Source organism: Misgurnus anguillicaudatus, chromosome 2 (genome assembly GCF_027580225.2).
Source record: "Misgurnus anguillicaudatus chromosome 2, ASM2758022v2, whole genome shotgun sequence".
Classification (NCBI taxonomy): Eukaryota; Metazoa; Chordata; class Actinopteri; order Cypriniformes; family Cobitidae; genus Misgurnus; species Misgurnus anguillicaudatus.
The window spans coordinates 7,744,965-7,765,449 of record NC_073338.2 but is presented as its reverse complement, the minus strand read 5'-3'; the positions used below and the strand labels follow the sequence as shown (position 1 = coordinate 7,765,449).

Below are 20,485 nucleotides of genomic sequence, written 5' to 3'. Positions count from 1 at the left end.
ATAGTGATTTGACTTTGGACAGCATGAGCACGCAGCTCTTCACACGTGCGAGCGAAAGAGAGACAGAGAGCGGCGCCATGATGCAGTTGATAATATTTTAAATGCGAGGGATAGTTAGTTTGCCTCAGCTCGCTTGAAATGCATAAAACTGAACAAATACATGAGGATTTGTGTTCGCACTTCGGACAGATGCGTGAGCGCGTGCATGTGAGAGAGGTACAGTGAGACAGACGTGGATGAGAGAGTGCATGTATCTTTGCGCTGACCGTGAACAGAGTGTTGACAAAACTTCCAAAATAACAGTTCTCCGGTCACATAAAAGTCATGTGAGCCCTGCTCGGAACTAACTGCTTAGCGTCGAATTTCTAAATTTTTCGCTGACGAAAGCAGAGTCGTGGAGAGCCGCTGCGCCATGGTTTCAGTGTTTTGGAGGGGGTCTGAAACGACGGGAGGGGGCGTGTCGCACAGATTTACTTCCCCCGGTCTGCATCTCCCCCAGACATACGTTCGTCTCCCACACAAAAACATAATTTTATTCAAAATATGTAAAATTCCGCAAAATTCTGCGTTAATACTAGATTCCGTGTTAATTAGCCACGTCAGCGCACTGTATGACATCACGCTGGGGAGAGAATTCACCAAAGCCGCCTTGAGAGCATTGAGAGTGACTGTAGAGAGACGAGTAAAGTACAGTTCTGATAGCGCAGAAGATAGATAGATAGATAGATAGATAGATAGATAGATAGATAGATAGATAGATAGATAGATAGATAGATAGATAGATAGATAGATAGATAGATAGATAGATAGATAGACAGACAGACAGACAGAGAGACAGACAGAGAGACGGATAGGCTAGTATAGAGAGATAGGCAGACAGCCAGATAGCATAACGTTAGCATAACTTCGTGTAGAAAGTAAACAAAAATTACTCGTGCGTGCTGTCTTGAGGGGGTCCATGTGATCCTGCCTGAAATGGGTGTAACTTTATGCGATCTTCAGCACAAACGGATTTAGGCAGCATGTCAAATCCTGGAAGCTGAGTGAGGCACGAGGCTGAGTGAGTAAGTGTGGATTAAGGATGTTTAAAAATCTCTAGCCTGGTGGTCAGGACATGAATGGATCAAATCAGCAGATTTGCGAAGTTTTATTTATCTCCACATATATCATAAATAATAATTAGCAGGGTAACTTTGCAGTATACCACATTATATATTTCCTATGATGTATATATGATTTCCAAATTATATACGCAAGTATTAAACAGCAATAAATGTCTCATCTATCTCTATGACTCTGGATGAGGCTTTCTCCACTTCTCCCCAACGTGACGTCATCACCGAATTGCGTTAAAAAAACGTTAATACCAAAAACGTAAAAAAGTGGTCTTTAAGACAATTTTTGAGACATTTTAGAAATGATGTACATATCTTGAGTGATTTATGTACCCATTAATCGACAGTGGTGGTTAACCTGCAACACACCCTTTAAGGTTCGTGTTGGTATCAGATCAGATTATACTCCCCGACTTCTACAATATTCGATCCGGCCATTTTCACCAATATCAGACTAATTTTGATACAAAATATTGAATCGCCCCACCCCTATATGTAACCACTGGTCTCTCAGATTCAAAAGAAAACCAGCCATATTGACAATTAGTGCTGTGTTCAAAATATCGATACGACGATACATCGTCATGGACGCGTGACGATGCGTGCATCGATACAGCACCTTCCGTTTCGATTCGGATGCACTTTTGAAAGTAACGTGACGAATCGCTGTTGATTCGTGATGCATATAGAAAGGACGCATGTGTCCCGTGGAGTACGTAGAGTTAAAGGTAGCGGGGTATATTTTCACTTTGCGTGTCTGTCTCGCTGGCACACGTGTCTGCCGGCTCTCTCTCTCGCGTATTTAAAATCAATGAGTTCAGTATGAAAGCGCAGATATCTTAGCCTATACTACTGCAAAGGGCATTATTAGCCACTCTCTTATAAAACAGTACTAACGCATTTGAGAAAAAACACAACAAAGATTTGCATGTGAAAAGTGTATTTCTAGAGAAGAGATACAGAGCTAATTCAAACTATACCTGTCACATGAATAATCTGATTTCTATTAAATAGTATTAACTCTCATGTTTATAGATATATTTATAGATATAGAATAATTAAGTAAGAGACAAATATAATGCCTAGAGTAAGGCACTATCTTTATAAAACTGCTTTAAAAAAAACATAAGTACTTACTCTGGGATTTTAAGCATTTCTATGTTACCCCAAAAGCTAATAAATGAATGGCAAAAACAGAACTGTTACAACACTGCTTATTCAATGTACAATAAACAGATGATAATAATAATAATAATAATGTTACTAAATTCTGAACAAAAAAATGTAATTCAAAATAGTCTTGTATCGTGATGCGCATTGTATCGGGACCCTTGTATCGGGATACGTATCGTATCTGGAAATTGTTGGCGATACACAGCCCTATTGACAATATGTGCCAAACGTCACCTCTGCCATTACTCTCCCTGCTATGGCCAGCAAAATTTTGCTCACGTTAACACTTTCTGAAAACATTTTCTAACCACAACAGACGTCATAGGATGCAATATCTGATTTAAAACACTTCTACAATGAGTTTACTTATGTGTTATCCTCTAAGGTAGCCTTGGATATATAACGTTACAGTAAGTTAGCAGCCAAGTTAACCAGATAGCTTGAGAAACATCTTGTGTAACTTAACCGTTAACGATAGTGGTGTAACAGATCACAGTTGATCCATGATCGGTACGGATCACGCTCCACGGTTCGGCTCGAATGTGATTTGCGGATTAATATGCAAATTTAAATAGGGAAAGTTTATAATTTGTAAGTGTTTCAATGGTTTGCAAATGTTAACATTAAAGTGATTTTCAACAGTTTAACTGCAAAACGGCGCTAAAGTGATCAGTTTACTTTTCGCACAAACGCACGTGCGGTTGAATGCGTCCGGTCCAGCTCGAGTCAGACATCATCCTTCAAAGATCAGAACTCTTGATGTGTAAACTTCAGAGAGTTGCGCTACTCTCTTATACTGTAGTGTATTAAAATACATAAATACATTTGGCTAGAGCAATGAAAAACAACATAACGTTTTTATGTGGGACGACTGTTATGCTACGCCGTTTGTAATTTGCCCTCTGTCTGTGTGTGCGCGCTCGTTTAAGGGGACTCGGTAGTGCACAAACGGATAGATATGCAGTCTTTGCATACTTGGTCTTAAAGAGACAGTAAGCTCAATTGACCGTCTTAAGTCTGTGTCATTAATGTTAATCAAACAACCCAAGACAAAGAGAAAATCACTTCTGAAGCTTTAAAAAAATAATAATTACATTTAATTAATACAATAAATGCAGTGTTATTATTAATTTGATTTCTGTTCCTAATGATTTTAGACCTTACTTAATGTGCAACTTTGTTCTTTTTTATAAATGTTTGTAATTTCTTGATTTGTTAATAGAATTTTCCCATACTTTTTTTTGCTGATCCAAAAATTATCTGATCCGTGCCTTAAAAACCGTAATGTGATCCGAACCGTGAGTTTTGTGATCCGTTGCACCCCTAGTTAACGTTACTATCTCCAAAAAGTTAGACTACACTGGATTATGCACTCTATCAAATATCATATCATATACCTCATTGTAAATGCCATTTTTAACCATAAATAGTCAATGCAAATCACCTTATGAATGCTGCCCGCATATTATTGAAGCTGGCATCCAATTGTTCATTCGAAAGCTAAATGCGCCCGACCAATAAACACAAGCCATTGTGTGCATCACCCGGCATTACACATGAGGGTCACTGCAGCATTTATATATTTTTGCAGCAATTATATCGTACACTTTGCCAAAATCAGACCATAAAAGAGTGGTATCACTAAAATAAAATAAATATGTGTTTTCTGCTCCTTATGTGCACACGTCTGATATATGCAGATGGTTCTCCAGCAGCACGAGCATTCTCCTCTGCTCTACAAAGGGCAGACATATAAAAATGAATCATTTTAATTTAAAACATAAATAGTAGCCTAATGTCCTTTTACTTAACAGACTTGCATTAACTTGCACATGTGTGAGTAAATATTTATTTTAGTGTAATAGGCGAACACATGTTTCTTCATGCCAGTTATGTTTGAACATCATAATTAGGACTATTATCCGGTTGTTAAAGGAATAGTCTACTCATTTTCAATATTAAAATATGTTATTACCTTAACTAAGAATTGTTGATACATCCCTCTATCATCTGTGTGCGTGCACGTAAGTGCTGGAGCGCGCTGCGACGCTTCGATAGCATTTAGCTTAGCCCCCTTCATTCACTGGTACCATTTAGAGATAAAGTTAGAAGTGACCAAACACATCAACGTTTTTCCTATTTAAGATGAGTAGTTATACGAGCAAGTTTGGTGGTACAAAATAAAACGTAGCACTTTTCTAAGCGGATTTAAAAGAGGAACTATATTTTATGGCGTAATAGCACTTTTGAGAGTACTTCGACTCTGCGCAGTAACACCCTCCCTCTCCCATTATGAGAGTGAGAAGGGGAGCAGACTTTTCAGGCGAGTACAAGACTGATCACACTGTCGGGGCTTATTTCCCAATAACTACCGGCTGCCTCTACATTATCCCTTACATATCACACATTTAAGCATTGTATAAACTCACAGTGTACACTGCAATCTCCAGGCTCACGTTATCAGCTTGTTAATTCATGACTTAAGGAATTTTTGTTATTTCTCTATGCCATCTGTGAGCGGTTGGACCTGGAAGCGGCACATGACGTTAGACTTAACAACCGAATAACGATAACATAGAAAGAAACAAGGGTCCGGAAGCTTGAGAGCTGCAGGGGTGCAAACTTATCAGGGGTGAAAAAGGTGACAAGACACAAGCGCTCTTATATAAGCGGATAAGCGGCTTGCACGCTCCTCTTAAACAGAAACAGGTATATAGCGCATATAGCACTGTTGTCAACGGCGAGTACAAGACTGATCACACTGTCGGGGCTTATTTCCCAATAACTACCGGCTGCCTCTACATTATCCCTTACATATCACACATTTAAGCATTGTATAAACTCACAGTGTACACTGCAATCTCCAGGCTCACGTTATCAGCTTGTTAATTCATGACTTAAGGAATTTTTGTTATTTCTCTATGCCATCTGTGAGCGGTTGGACCTGGAAGCGGCACATGACGTTAGACTTAACAACCGAATAACGATAACATAGAAAGAAACAAGGGTCCGGAAGCTTGAGAGCTCAGCTGTATTTCCACACTTTGACATTTGATGACAAAAATTAACACAAATATTTGGTCTTTTACAGTGGGCAGTTATCTAATGGGTGCGTATTTGATGCTATGAATTCCATGCAGTTGGGCCATCTCGAGCTCTCCTTAGTGGACAATGTGACTGTGAGACAGGTCTGATTAAATATTTAAAATTATTTTTGATTTAAGATTGAATTTTAAATCAAGTTTTGTACACTACAAGCACAGATAACACTGCTGGATTTCGTCATTATAATAACGTGGATCAAACGTATGATATAGAGTGAAATTAAATGTGTGTGTGTGTGTTATCAAAACTTATAATCGTTCTTGTCATATTTTCTTTCTTCAATGTGATTTCAGTTCACTTTCTCACAATCTGTGTCGCCAATTCCCATTAATTGTCTCCAAAAGGTGCGTACGCTTTCGTCAGAGTTTACTTACAAGTGCTCACACTCGAGTTTATTTTTATAGATCACAAACTTTGCATGGGAAGTGGCGTACGCATGTTTTCAGCCGTTTTGTGTATACGCACGCTTTATAAATGAGGCCTCAGCTGACTTAATGTGGTTATCTGTGTTTAGAGGAAAATACAATGAAAATCTAAAGCGTTACCAAAGCCTTTTACAAACATCATGTTATTTAAGCAATATCGCTCGAGTAGGAGTGTGATAGAGCTCTATATCATCATGGCTGTGATTAGACCAGAGCCACGATGCCAAAGGCCTAAATGACTAACCTTAAAACAAGAGATGCCAGGAAACAACTCTGGAGGGAGTGGAGGATGAAGTAAAATCTAATAAATTAAAGAAAGACCATTAATATGTTACTCGCAATTGTTGACACACAATATTACAGTACAGCCATTACCCCAAATGTTGAGAATTATGTTATTATGAATATCTAAGACAAATTAAAAATCAAACTCCAAGAATGTGCAACAGGGGATTACATACGTGTGCATCAATATATATGTGCAAAATAACTTTAACTAGATTAATTAAATATAGTGTTTCCCATTTAGGGCTGGGCAATGCAATACAACAATAACGATATCAATCGATTTTACATCTTTATCAATAACAATTCGATATTGTGTTCAAAAGTCAGCAATTGGGAATGTAAATCATTAAAAGAGAAGTCTTTAGTTGTCTTTGAGGTTAATTAAAACACATACTTACTGTACAAAGGCAAAGACGCTGTGTAAAATGGCTCTGAAAAGAGCCTTTGGGGTGTATGTAACTCCTGTTGAGAAAAAGAAGAAACATGAGAAGTAGTCAAATATATTGTAAATGCCTTTGTGAATTAATATGCACTCTGTTTTCATTTATCTTTATTTACTAAAACAGTATGTTAAGAACATGGCAAATCAGAACTGTAGGACGACTTCTAGATTGATCACTTACAAAAATCAGATGAAAGTCGATCACTGAAAAACAGAAAAGACTTTGTTTAAATTACAAAGTTTAATAGGCTCTATTTTATGAATATGTGTGTGTCCAAAAAAACTTACTATCACTTTACTACTTCATAAGCACTTTGTCTGACTGTCTACAGTGGCTGCGCGTGTACTAAACTGAGCTCTTTGATTGACAGGTCTACTTTTAACCGTTAACATAGCAACGCACCACAAAAGAGCTCCCTTTAATTTTAAACATGTCATTAAAAATGCCTTCAGATGGAAAGGGGTTAATATTATGAAGGACATATGTCATTTTTGTGTGGAAAAAACACAGTCCGTCAATTTATGACCGTAGTTTAACATGTTTACCGAACGATTTTCCTCAGACTGAAAGAGAAAAACGAGTTCCCCTCGTGTCTGAAAATGCTGTCTAAAATAACTCAATGAAAATATTTAATACGCGAACATATTAACCAATTACATTAACTAACCAGGGGTGCGTCTTGGTAAAGTTAGCAACTTTGTTAGTTGCCATTCAATTTCCCATTACCAATCAACTAAGTTGCTTACAGGTTAGCATATGGTTTTAGGAAACGCACCCCAATTCAACAGTAATAACAACTAACCAAGTCTAAAAACACGTAACGTTAACGTTACGTCCGGCGCCAATTTCTGTCATCCGTTTATCGACAACATTTCTCAGAAAACTCGACGTTTTTGTAACAAAAATAATATTTTTCAATAAAAAACAAGTACAAAAACAAGTACTGACCAAGAGTGTCCTACTGAGGCGATGCTTCTGTGTTTAGATCACGCGCATTAAAACGTGCTCGCGCAGCGCGCCGCCACGCCCCCTTGGTTAAAAAGGCATATTTACTTTTGTACATCACACGGTTTCATTTGCAAATTCTACTCAAAAGAGAAATTCGCTAGAAAATTAATTTATAAAAAGATAAACCTTAAAAAAGTTTCACAAAAATACGTTTACATTTTTCTCTGGACCGTCTCATGTTTGTATTATCATCATGGCATACGGATTTTACACAAGCTTGACATACCTTCACACGCTTTCATCGCCGGCTTGATGTGGACCAACAATTACGTAGCATTTGTGGAAAAAATAAAGAAGCGGGATCGGCAAAATGTCTCCTGACGGTTCCTCCGCCGATCTCCGGTGGGGATTGGCTGTGACTCATCCCGCCGATGGTTTACCCACCTAAGTTTATTTGGCGTGCAGGGGAAAAAACCCTTCCGATACTTTGCCGCTGGTGCCCTCCAATTGCCAACGTTGGTAAGACTGAACGTGCTGTCTGGGGTGTGTGACTTGTCATTTTTAAAATATGTGTTCGGGCGTGTCATGTTAACTTGTGTGCATCATGTGTCATGTCAAAATGCACGTCTGCTGCAGACACTTCAAAGTGGTTTAAGATAAAAGAGATGCTCACGTTTGCTAGATACTCTCTGAATATTATGTCTAATAAGAGATTCTTGCGAGTATTTCATGAGTGTCTTATTTATCATAAACCCTTTTTGATATTTTGACATGACGAACAACACATATGACGTTCCTCACACATATTTTGAATTTGCGCCCCTCGAAAGAGAAGTCACTGGCCGCCACTGTTTGGATATGAGGAGCTCAGATGCTAAAGCCACTATCTGTCTGTTCATCAAATACTTTGCTTAAAATTTGCTTAATCCCGAGTCCTCAGGCCATTGCGAAATACATGTTTGTTGGCAGAAACCATTAAGAGTATGATTAAAAAAATGCTAATTTACAAGAAAATGTCATTGCATCTGAGCTCCTCATATACAGTATAAACATAGCACTTCACTTACAGCACAGAAAGAGCATTCTTAAAGAGCAACTATTTTACGATTCACGTTTTTACATTTCCTGGAGTGTAAGTGTGTATTAGTAAATGTTAATGATATGCAAAAGGTACAAACCCCAAAGTAAACGATGACATGAGTTATTGTCTCCAACGTAAATCTCTTTTCTGGACTACAACAAACACCCAGATTGTAGGCAACAGTTTACTTCCTGGGATTGGTGATGTAGACAAGACCGACATTATCATAATTCCTCACAGCCTGTAAGTTAACTCCTGTTAGCATTGCATTGTAAGCGAACCTTTCAAACATGGTAAGGAGCGTCACATATCCGGCTGACGTCAGAGGTATTCAGGCCAATCACAACGTACAGATTAGCTGGCCAATAAGGGACACACCGCTTTTCAAATTGATGAGTTTTGGACAAAATCAGTGTGTTTCAGGAAGAGAGTGAAATCTGGAGCTACAAAAATGTACGGTATGTGGAACATAATCTGTTTTTAACCAATAACCACGCGAACACATTGTATTATACCAAATACACAAAATAACATTGCTTTTAGCAATGAAATAGGTGCTCTTTAAATGTGTTTCATCTGATCTTTAATCTGATCTTTAAAGCGACCTCTGAATATTTGGTAGCCAGAATATTCATAAAACACTGTACTCCAGTCCTTTACTTTAAAAGCTGTAGAAAAACTGCACTTATTCATTTAATTTACTTTTTATTTCACTACAGATCTGGATGAATCAGATGTAAGATCTGTAGTTATCATTGTGCTGATGTCTTTGGCTGTTGTGGCTGTTCTCATCATAACACTATTCATCGTACGCAAAAAGAGGCTTTTTAAAGGTACATTTTTATGTGTTGTGAGAAAGCTCATCCTATGTTTTAAATATGTGCTTTAAGAGAGTGATAAAGAAATAATAAACTATAACATTCATCAGTAAACACTTAAAACAGTTAGAAAATCTGTTTATGGGTAGTAACAAACAGTACAGTTGGATCACAATTCAAGTGAAATTATATATTTTTTTATATTTAAGTGATTGTCATGAAATTTTAAAATCAAGTGATTTATGAGATTTTAATATATCAGTTTCACAAGTTTAATAGATTGGCTGTAAAATATATATATTTGCTTTGCTTAATTGTTTCCATATTTAGCGATGCACAAGATCAAAAATGTTATTAAATAGTGTGTTATTTTAAGAAGCATTTGTTTTTCCTTTGTAGCCCCGCAGCAAGATGTCTCATAAAGAATGATCAAATGAATATCCCAACATCATAAGATATCAGGACCTTATGCACTTTGAGTTCATTTACATTGCAAGATTTTTATGATCTCTGAACTTGTGTATTTTTTTAAAGGGTTATAAAGGCCCATAACACATTTTATGAGATGTTAAAACAGTAATAGCTATCACTAACTATAATACAAAGTGGAAAATAACCATCATTTTTGTACTTTTTGGTGCCATTCCGTTAATAAAGTTAAATTGAAGCAGCGTCATAACATGACGTTAATCCGTGTTCTTCAAGTGTTAATTGTCTGCCATGGCTGCACATCATGAATGCATGTCACTGGTTTTCAATCATTATTCACAAGATAGGACTCGTCTAATCCACTCTCTGCGCTGTGATTTGCACAAGGTTCACAGTATTTATGCATGCAAAGTATCACTCCTGTCATCACTCATTGTTGGCCCTGCCCCAAATGGCACACTTCATGTGGACTTTCGATCTCGTGGCCTTAAATTGCGTGTGCTTGCTTAGTCTATGAGTCTGTAGGGTGACCCATCTATCATTTTACGCTTCAAAGTGTGTTCATCAGGCCCCCTTTGCACCCTTGATGCGGTCTTCGGCAAACCACCTAAAATTTATATATGAAATATTTTATTCGTAAGATCTGCAAAGCTTCACAAAATTGTTAAAGTATGTTTCTGAAATTGAAGGTTATCACACTAAAGTAGTTGTAAATATATCAAGGTTATGTTTTAACAAAATGTTCTTTACATTATGTAGGATGAGTTCATGTAGAAAGCAGTACATCACAAATAAATGACTTTAGCTGAGTTTTTAGCGGAGAAAATTGTTTTCATTGTGTTTAAGTGATTGTGTCACAATTATAAGTAAGGGATGGTGTGGAGACAGCCGGTAGTTGTCGGGAGATGGGCCCCGACAGTGTGATCGGGCCCCGACGCGAAGCGGAGGGTCTTGTATCGCACTGAGGGGGCTTGTTTGCCCGGTGGCTGCCGGTTGCCTCTACATTATCCCGCTTATTACACGGCTACTTGCCACATAAGAAAAAAACTGGACATGAATATGAATTTGAAACATTTTATTGGCATATTTGTTTTAAAGAATATTTTTATCCTTCCGCGAAACTTTGCACAGATGCATAAAATGATCGTAATACCTTATTAAGATCCTCTGCTTCATTCTTGTCTGTCTCCATTTTCTTCTCTTTTAGCCAGTCTTTGAGAAGTTTTAATCCCCATTCTGTATTTTTTTTTTGAGTGTTGGCTTCATAGTTGTCATGCTCTATTTTGTCAAGTTCAGTCTCAGTAAGCTCTCTGTGTCTTGTCGTTGTTCGTTCTTCTATCCACTGTTTAAATGTTTTGTTTTTTCTGTACATGTTAAAATGAATGTCAAAATTTTTCCATTCTTAATTGTGGTTGTCCAGTGTTTGTCACAAGATGGCGCCAAACAGTAATCTTTGTTGGCGCTGAGGGATTTAAAACATACAAGTAGTACCGGCTATGCGTTATTACTTTGGAGCGGTTATTATTTGAAAAGAACGAACCTGCAAATGTCTCAACTGACCAATCAGAATCAAGCATTCCAGAGAGCCGTGTAATAATGATTGTTAAAATGTACTTTTTATTCATAGCTATTTTAAGAATAATGTGTTATGTATGAGCCATTTTCTTCTTTATTTGTTTTATTGTTTTTCTGTGTTTGCCCTGTGATGGATGAGGAGCTGTACATGGTCTTGCATGTTGTAGGCAGCCTTTTTTTTTTTTTACTTTTTTTTGTCATTTTGCCTTTTTATTGATAGACAGCAATTGAGAGATGACAGGAAAGTAGAGGGTGCAGAGAGGAGTATGGGATCGCAAAGGACCTCGAGCCGGGATTCGAATTATTCAATGTCGGAGCACTGTCCACTACACCATTGGCTCCTACGTAGGCAGCCATTTTATACATGGTATAATGTCCCAAGACAGTTGTGAAAGGAGACATTTTTTAACCTACACACTACAGATCTTTATACACCGTGTTATTTTGTTTAACAATAAAAATTATATTTTACTGAAACTTGGTGTTGCGTCAAACATGCTTCTCAGAAGCTGCTAAATTCAAAGTGAAGACATTTCCAGGGCTGATCATTAGATTCAAATATTCACTCACCAGCTCATCCCTTCCTGCTGATGCTATTATAAACACTGATATTACCACACAATCTCCAAGTACACAACACCTGATAATAAAAATCTAATCTGTCTAGATGATCAGGATACTGCTGGTGGCTGTCAATGTAAGTTATAACTGTTCTCTTCAGATAAAGATGTTCATTCACAGTGTTCAGATACAGGGTGAAATAAAAATAATCTGATGGAAAAATATACATTTATTTTATTTTAAATATTGTCACAGATAACACAATGCATAAATGTGATATGTGAATATAAGAGTTTAATGGTGTTGTTATTAGTAAATGTTTATATATGTATGTGGGAGGTGTAAAGACATCTTAAAAAATATGTTCCCCTTTCTTGTTATGTTTGTGTTGTTTAAAAACGTAGGAACTCTTGTCGGGTTTTGGGTCCAGGGATTTGGATGCTTCTTTAATGTTAAAATTGCATTTTAATCTGTTATAAATTTATGTTTTAATGTTTTTATTATATGTTTGACTGCAAACAAGGCCATGCTTAAACTAGTATTTGATAAATTACATTAGTCATGTCATCATATGACGTCCCAAGTCATGCGTTTGAGGTTTTTTTTACTTTTTTTACATTATGATTAAAAAGATTATTATTAGCAGCTGAATTTAGCATTGTGCACCTTGGATCACCCGATATCAACCTAAACAGTATTAAGTTTAATTATAGCGTAACAGAACAGTATTACCTGATTCTTATTTACATCTCCACAAGAGGGTGCCACTAGCACATAAATGCTGCTATATTATTGGCTAAACTGAAACCATGAACATGTGCCCAACTAATCGCTGCATTTTAATTCCCCAGGTAGCCGAACATACAATCACAATACACAGTACAATAACATCTCACATTAAAGTTAAACATTAATAGCCTACTCAAAAAAACACTAAATTCTGTTACAACCTTAAAATAGACTTTCTCATAAATGTGCATAGTAAGTATTCATTTATATGTATGCAGACACTAACCCAGGCCTGGCTGCAGAATGAAATGACTGAGGGGGCACATATAATTTTACATTGCACAAGTACGCTAACCAAACAGACAAAACTATTAAAATTTTAACTTTAAGGGGCGGTTTCCCGGACCAGGATTAGCTTAATCCAGGACTAGGCCTTAGTTTAATTAGGAAATATAACTAGTTTTAAACAACATGCCTTACTAAAAACATTACCTGTGTGCATCTTGAAGTAAAACAAAGGGCCCTGATGTATTTTAAGATCTGTAAGTGAAAGTTGTTTTCAGTTTGGAGAGCTCTTAAAAGTGTTTAAGTCTAGGAGTAGTCTAATCCCTGTCCGGGAAACCGCCCCTATAAATCATAATATTAATAATCGTACCTAAAGAACTGTTGTAAAGAATCTTGATTTGGCATTGAATTTCTTCATAAGCACGCAGTGTTTCTCAATCTTACTGAACTAATATCACTTATATCATAACTAATAATAGCATGAATAAATGTTGAATATTTTTTTTTTAAATTTTAAGATCATAAAATAGTCCACAAGACTCAGCATATCAGCAAAATATAGCTGTCTCTTAGCCATAAAGATTCTCTATATGCTGATCTTAAGTCAGCAGTTTGTAATTACAAATCACTATAGTTAGGTTCCCAGTGGGCATTTTATGTCAATTTAACATCAATATGACATCAAACATTGACGTCAAAATTATGTCACAAAATAGGTCATAAATGAAAGTAATTTTGACGTCAATGTCAATGTCAATTTGATGTCAAGATTTTGACCTCTGCGAATGTCATTGTGATGTCAATTCTACATCAATTTGACATCAGGATGTTATAATGTTGATGTCATTTTAATGCTATTTCGATATCCCAGCCAGCATTTCAACGTTGATTCGCCGTTGAAATGTATCTTTTATGGATAAAAACACACTCTTTCAAACAGTTTCCAGTTAGTAGTGCAAAAGTGGAATATTCCAAATATAGAATAAAATCATAAAATAAGAAAACAAAATCATGTTTAAAAGTCATTTTATTTATAACTGCAAATATGAATTTTGTTGTTGGTTTAGTTGACAGTTTTCTTATGGCCGCCCCCACCACCACCCATCCATTCTGGCTCATGTACTTAAAATATGATGACAGCATCTAAAGAGGAAAAACAAACGAGAGTTACGTATGTAACTACGGTTCTATGAATCCCGGATGACCGCCAGAGGCGGTGCTTAAGCACTGAATGATCCATCTCGCGCATGCGCAGGTCGAGTGTTTATACCAACAAAGTCACCCGTGACCCCTGATGCCTACGGAGAGTCTATAACTTCCGGTGACATCAGAGGATCTGTTCCTACAGAATCTTCTCGCGAGTACACGGGAATTCTGAGTGACAGAACGCTCTGGCGGTCATCCGGGATTCATAGAACCGTAGTTACATACGTAACTCTCGTTCTATTTCATCCCTACTGACCGCCAGAGGCGGTGCTTAAGCACTGGATGACACATACCAGAAAAGTCACGAGGAATTTAGCACGTACCTTATTGAGAGGACAGCGCAGAGTCTGGCAACAGGACAACCTCCAGTGGATGGGGGGTGGCGACATTCACCCGGTAGAACCTGGAGAAGGTACTCGGGGATGCCCATGATGCCGCCTCACAGATGCGCTCCAGGGGCACGCCGCGCAGGGCCGCCCATGAAGTTGAGACTGCCCTGGTAGAGTGGCACCTCACCCCGGATGGCAGGGGGTGACCACCTCGTTTATATGCCTGGGTGATTACATCCACCACCCAATGAGACAACCGCTGTTTGGAGAGAGCACAGCCCCTCCTAGGACCACCATAGCAGAGGAAGAGCTGGTCTGACTGCCTTATACTTGCAGTCGCAACAACGTAGGCTCTGAGAGCCTGTACGGGACACAGCAGCTGTAATCTGTCCTCCCCTTCTGGGGGAGTAAATTGTGCCAGGTGGATAGGCGGGTTAAGGTTGGTTGATGACAAAACCTTCGGAAGAAAAGCTGAATTCGGCCACAGGGTAACCCCCGAGCCATCGGAGTTCCACCTCAAACATGAGTCACTCACAGAGAGCGCATGAAGTTCCCCAACACGTTTCGCTGACGTGATAGCAAGGAGAAAGGCAGTCTTAATAGAGACCCACTTCAGCTCTGCCTGAGCCAGGGGTTCAAAGGGAGGTGAACATAGGGAATCGAGCACCAGGTGTAGATCCCAGGCTGGAGCGCGTTGTGCTCGTGGGGGGCGTAACCGCCATGCACCCTTCAGAAAAAGGGACACCAATCTGTGACACCCCACCGTGTCGTTGTCCACCCGAGCATGTCGAGAGGAAATGGCTGCCACATATACCCTCAAGGTAGCCGGGGACCGGCCGCCATCCAAGAGTGACTGGAGAAACTCTAGAATCTTTGGAACTGAACAGTGCACAGGGTCCACATTCCTGTCTGAGCACCATGTAGTAAACAGCCGCCACCTGTTCTCATACTGCGCCCGGGTAGAAGGCGCCCTTGCATTCAATATGGTATTGCAGATGCCATCTGAACACTCAGTCAGCAGCGGGTCGGGCCCTGCAGCGACCAGACCCACAGCTGCAGGCGGTGAGGATCGGGATGCCAGATTTGGCCCCGTAACTGAGACAGGAGATCCCTCCTGTCTGGGAGGCGCCACGGTGAACCATTGCAGAGACTGTACAACAGTGGAAACCATGTTCTTCCCGGCCAGAAGGGGGCTACCAACAGTAGCCTGTGACCGTGTTGGAGGACTCTCTGCAGTGTTGGAAGAATCAGAGGGATTGGTGGAAAAGCATAGAGGAGAACCTCTGGCCAATCGTGTGCGAGAGCATCCTGGCCCAGAGGGCTGTTCTTCTCCGTCCAGGAGAACCAAAGGGGGCAATGGGTCGATTCCTCTGAGGCAAAGAGATCCACCCCTGCCCTGCCGAAGATGTCCCAGATGCTGAGGACCACATCCGGATGAAGCTGCCACTCCCCCGGCGGAGGCTTGCAACGGGAGAGTAAGTCTGCCGCCTGATTCTGCTCCCCAGGCAAATACATCGCCCTCAGGCTGGCCAGGTGTGGCCCTGCCTACAGCAGGAGATCCTGGGATGCCTGCAGCAGTGGTGCAGACTTGGTGCCTCCTTGGTGGTTTATGTGAGACACAGTCGAGACATTGTCTGATCGCACAAGCACATGCCGGCCTCCCAGGAAGGGAAGGAAAACCTGCAATGCCTTGTGCACAGCCCGCAGTTCCAGGACATTGATGTGCTGTGAGCGCTCCTGCACAGACCACAGCCCCTGAGCTGTTAGATTCTGCCACACAGCACCCCATCCCGAGAGGGAAGCATCTGTTGTTAGGATTTCCCGACGAGATGCGATGGAACCCAAGGGCATGCCCTGCAGGAGAAATGACCTTACTCTCCATGGGGCCAGAGCAAGAAGGCAACGACGTGACACCTTGAGTTTCCTGTGCCGGTGCCACTTGACATCTAGGTGAAAGCCGTGCAACCACCTCTGGAGGGGACGCAGCGACAGCAGTCCTAGAGGAATCATGGTAGCGGCAGCTGTGAGTTTCCCTAGGAGGCGCAAAAACTCCACATAGCATAACTGCCTGCCCCCCCGAAACAGGAGGAGGCGGCGGAGGATGTCGTCCACCCGCTGTGGTGATGGGCGAGCCTTCATGGTGATTGCATCGAGAGTCATCCCGAGAAAAAGCGTGCCCTGCGATGGAACCAGGCAACTCTTTGTAAAATTCACCCGGAGGCCCAGGCGGGCCACATGAGAGAGAAGACACGACGTGTCCAGTGCCACCTGAAACTGGGATGGCGCACAGATGAGCCAGTCGTCCAGATATGGGAGAATCTTCATGCCCTGCGACTGCAAGTGCGAGAGGGCTGCCGTCACACACCTGGTGAACACCCGAGGGGAAAGGGAGAGACCGAATGGGAGCACTCGGAACTGGAAATGACGCCCTTGAAAGGCAAACCGCAGAAACTGCCGATGGTGTGGAGCTATAGGGATGTGGAAGTAGGCATCCTTCAGGTCTACTGACGTAAACCACTCTCCTTTGGCAATTGTACATAGAACCTCTGCAGTGGTCAGCATGTGGAACCTCAGAACCTTCAGGAACCTGTTGAGACCCCTTAGGTCGAGGATAGGACGGAGTCCGCCATCTTTCTTTGCTACCAGAAAGTAAGTTGAGTAGAACCCCCCGGGGTGCAATAGGGGATCTACTGGCTCGATGGCGCCCTTGTCCAGGAGGGCGGACAACTCCTGGGTGAGGGCTTGGGCTTTTGCCGGGTCGCTTATGATGGTCATCTTGACCCGGCCATGGGCTGGGGGCCGGCGTCGGAACTGAAGTTTGTACCCGTGGGTTAAGGTTGAGAGCACCCATGGGTCCCTGATGGAAGCAGCCCAATAGCTGAGCTGCTGCTGGGAAAAACAGCCGACGGCCGACCCCCGGGCTTCAGCGCCGGGGTCCCCGGCCTCTACAGGTTCCAGAGGCACGACGGGTTGGAAAGGACTGAGGTTGTCCTGAGGGCAGCCGGTCAGGCACCCGAAAGGTCGGTGCCTGCTGCTGAGCAGGCTGTGGACGTGGGCGCAGAGACCTTAGGTAGCCCCTAGGGTGAGCCTGTGGACGAGAGCTGCGCTGTGGGGCAGCTGGAGGACCTCTAGGCCTGCTAGGAGGCGGAACGCTTCTTTGAAGCCCGGACAGCTGCTGTCGAGTCCGTCCGGCTTGGACCGTGCGCTCAAGCGCTTCCAGAGCTGCGGAACCAAACAGCTCCCCTGGTTCCACCGGAACACTGCGGAGGGTTCTCCTACAGGCCTCAGTGAGAGGAGATTGTGCCAACCATACCTGGCGGCGAGCCTGCACAAGAGTAGACATCAACCGCCCCAATTCCCTAGACATCAATGCGAATGCCTGTAGTGAAGCATCGCTAAAATTGTGGACAGAGGCATCCAACTCAGCCTCCTGCAGGGAAGTTGACAAAGCGAGCATCAGGTGGGACATGGAGTTACCGATGCGTCCCATGCGGGCCGCTGCATCATAGGCCTTACAGAGCAGGTCATCTGTAACCCGGCACTGGGGACGAGGGCACCTAGCATCCGGCCTCAAAGCCTCATCAGGTGAGATGATAAGAGCCGCTATTGTCGGCTCAACTGCTGGCATGCGGTCCAATCCGAACTTCTGGGCGTCCTGCATGGCTGCCAGGGTCCGGCCATCGGACGTTGCATGAGAGAGGGCCCTAGAATCCCTCCAACATGCCTGCAACTCCCTCAAATACTCCTCCGATGGGGGCGCAGTAAAGCTGACGGAGGCTGGGACACGCCTGAAAAAAGCACTGGCCGGAGCCGGCTGAGTTTGCGGGACGTCCAACTGGAGACGAGCAAGAGCCATACGAATGATGGCTCCCATAGAGCAGTCCTCAACACCACCAGTAGAGCTATGGGTTGAAGAACGGGAGCAGGCCCCAGAAGGTTGGGAGGCTTCCATCTGTGGAAGTACCTCTGGCTCATATTCATTTAACTGGCCAGCTGACGCTGCCATGGAAAGCACATCGTCCTCCGACTCCAAGGAGGCTGCCGAGGGGACAAAATCATCTGGCGGCTCTGCTCCAGTACCGGACTGGAAAGCCAGGAAGAGGGACTTCATAGTATTGAGCTCCGCTGTTAGTTGGTCCACTTTAGAGGCAAGCTGGGGTCCCTTAGCCTTTTTTGCAGGAGTGGGGCCTGCAGCCTCAGCAGCCCGACGTTTAGACTGCCCAGAGTGATCTGGAACCAGTCGCTGGGCTGGGGTCAAATGTCCAATCGACAAAGTAGAGCCCAACAGTTGCTCCACCTCAGCCAGTCTAGCTGCCCTCACTGCCCGAGGCATGATACCGCAGTTCATGCAGGGGTCGTCAGAAAGACCCTCCTTTAAATGTTCGAAGCCAAGACATGAGGGACATAAATCATGGCCATCCTCAAGCTGCAGAGGAGCCATACAGGCCGAGCAGGAGTGGTTGCCAACCATGCTGGCAACTGAGAAAAAAGGTAGCCTCGGCGGAAACGCTGCCACCAATTAGTCACAGGGGCACACCTATGCTGGGAGCGGGAGCGAAAACACTACCTTCACCAGCTAAGGGTAAACTATCCCAACGAAAAAATAGACACAGAATGCAGTACAGATGCCGGGAGAGGGAGCGAAAGCACAACCTTCACCAACAAATGTAGCAAAAAAGAAAAAATATTAGCTTCGGCGGGAACACTGCCACCAATCTAGTCACTGAGGTACAAATATGCTGGTAACGGGAACGAAAGCACTGCCTTCACCAGCTTAGGGTAACGAAAAAATAAGACACTAAACGCAGTACCGGTGCCGGGAGCGAAAGCACAACCGTCACCGCAAACGTTGTGAAGCCAGTTAAGGGTAAGCGCTATTAACAAAAACCGGCACAACCGAGTTGGCACGAATACACAAAGCGCCGTTAAGCGCCGAAACGATTAACAAAAAACTGGCACAACCGAGTTGTTGCAAAATACACAAAGCGCAGTTAAGCGCCGAACGATTAACAAAAAGCTGGCACAACCGAGTTGGCACGAATACACAAGCGCAGTTAAGCGCCGAACGTTTAACAAAAAACCGACACAACCGAGTTGGTACTAAATACAAAAAGCGCAGTTAAAGCGCAAAAAGACGTTTAACAAAATAAACCGGCACAACCGAGTTGGCACAAAGTAACTACACGAGCGCAGTTGAACAATCAACCAAAAAAACTCGTCCGTGTTACAACAATAAATCGCAGATGAATCAATAATATAAAGGTAACTGTTAACGTTAGATTACAAATGTCGGGAGAGGGAGCGAAAACACAGCCGTCACCAACAAATGCACCAAACGAGCAGTTATATAAAAAGTTTGTAACTCACCTGTCGGTAGATTTCGTTGCGGCCTTTGGAGGGCGAGCAACTCGCTGCTCCGACAATAAAATGTCACAAGGCCACCAGCAACGAATGAAACACAATATCCTGAAGTCTTTTGCTAGCGCGGAAAAAACAACCTGCGAAGCGAGAAGATGAAAAGGAACAGATCCTCCGACGTCACCGGAAGCCACAGACCCTCCGCAGGCATCAGGGGTCACGGGCGACCCCGCTGGCACAAACACTCGACCCGCGCATGCGCGAGATGGATCACTCAGTGCTTAAGCACCGCCTCTGGCGGTCAGTAGGGATGAAATAGAACCACATGTTATTTCGTTGTCAAAAATGTGTTGTTTTTTAGCCCATGTATAAAAAAATGTTAATGCACATCAGGGCAAGATGCGTGTTCTTTAATGGTCTGACTTGAAACATATCATAGCTGCTTGATGAAGAGAGAAAGCGGTTGGGTTTACAAATGTGACAATGAGCTTCAACCAAGATCATCTACAGTGCATTCAGAAAGTATTTAGACCCCGTTCACTTTTCAATTTTGTTATGTTGTTGCATGTTACTGCAATTGTTTAAATTTTTTCTCAAAAAAATTGATTTTTTAAAAA

At 42.1% G+C, this 20,485-nt stretch overlaps 3 protein-coding genes across 10 annotated transcripts in view; 2 read left to right on the top strand and 1 right to left on the bottom strand.

Moving 5' to 3' along the window:
* Window positions 1-7,861, bottom strand: part of LOC129441603 (uncharacterized) — a 38,312-nt gene extending 30,451 nt beyond the window's left edge. For 3 of the 6 annotated variants that reach the window (XM_073872151.1, XM_073872158.1, XM_073872160.1), the window contains exons 1-4: window positions 7,498-7,861; window positions 6,730-6,752; window positions 6,505-6,568; window positions 6,063-6,119 (exon numbers count right to left, since the gene is read on the bottom strand). The gene's annotated coding sequence lies outside the window, so the exon portion shown is untranslated. Of the gene's footprint in view, window positions 1-6,062; window positions 6,569-6,729; window positions 7,461-7,497 lie in introns of those variants that run through there. The other 3 variants (XM_073872182.1, XM_073872204.1, XM_073872163.1) reach the window with 3 other exon arrangements.
* The window catches only part of LOC141367266 (major histocompatibility complex class I-related gene protein-like), a 90,000-nt gene extending 78,039 nt beyond the window's left edge, over window positions 1-11,961 (top strand). Inside the window, exons 5-6 of the mRNA XM_073872207.1 lie at window positions 9,298-9,411; window positions 9,796-11,961. Of these exons, the coding sequence (XP_073728308.1) occupies window positions 9,298-9,411; window positions 9,796-9,818 (137 nt within the window). The 3' untranslated portion in view covers window positions 9,819-11,961. The remainder of the gene's footprint in view (window positions 1-9,297; window positions 9,412-9,795) is intronic.
* The window catches only part of LOC129441600 (macrophage mannose receptor 1-like), a 329,376-nt gene that overhangs the window by 287,121 nt on the left and 21,770 nt on the right, over window positions 1-20,485 (top strand). The window lies entirely within an intron of this gene.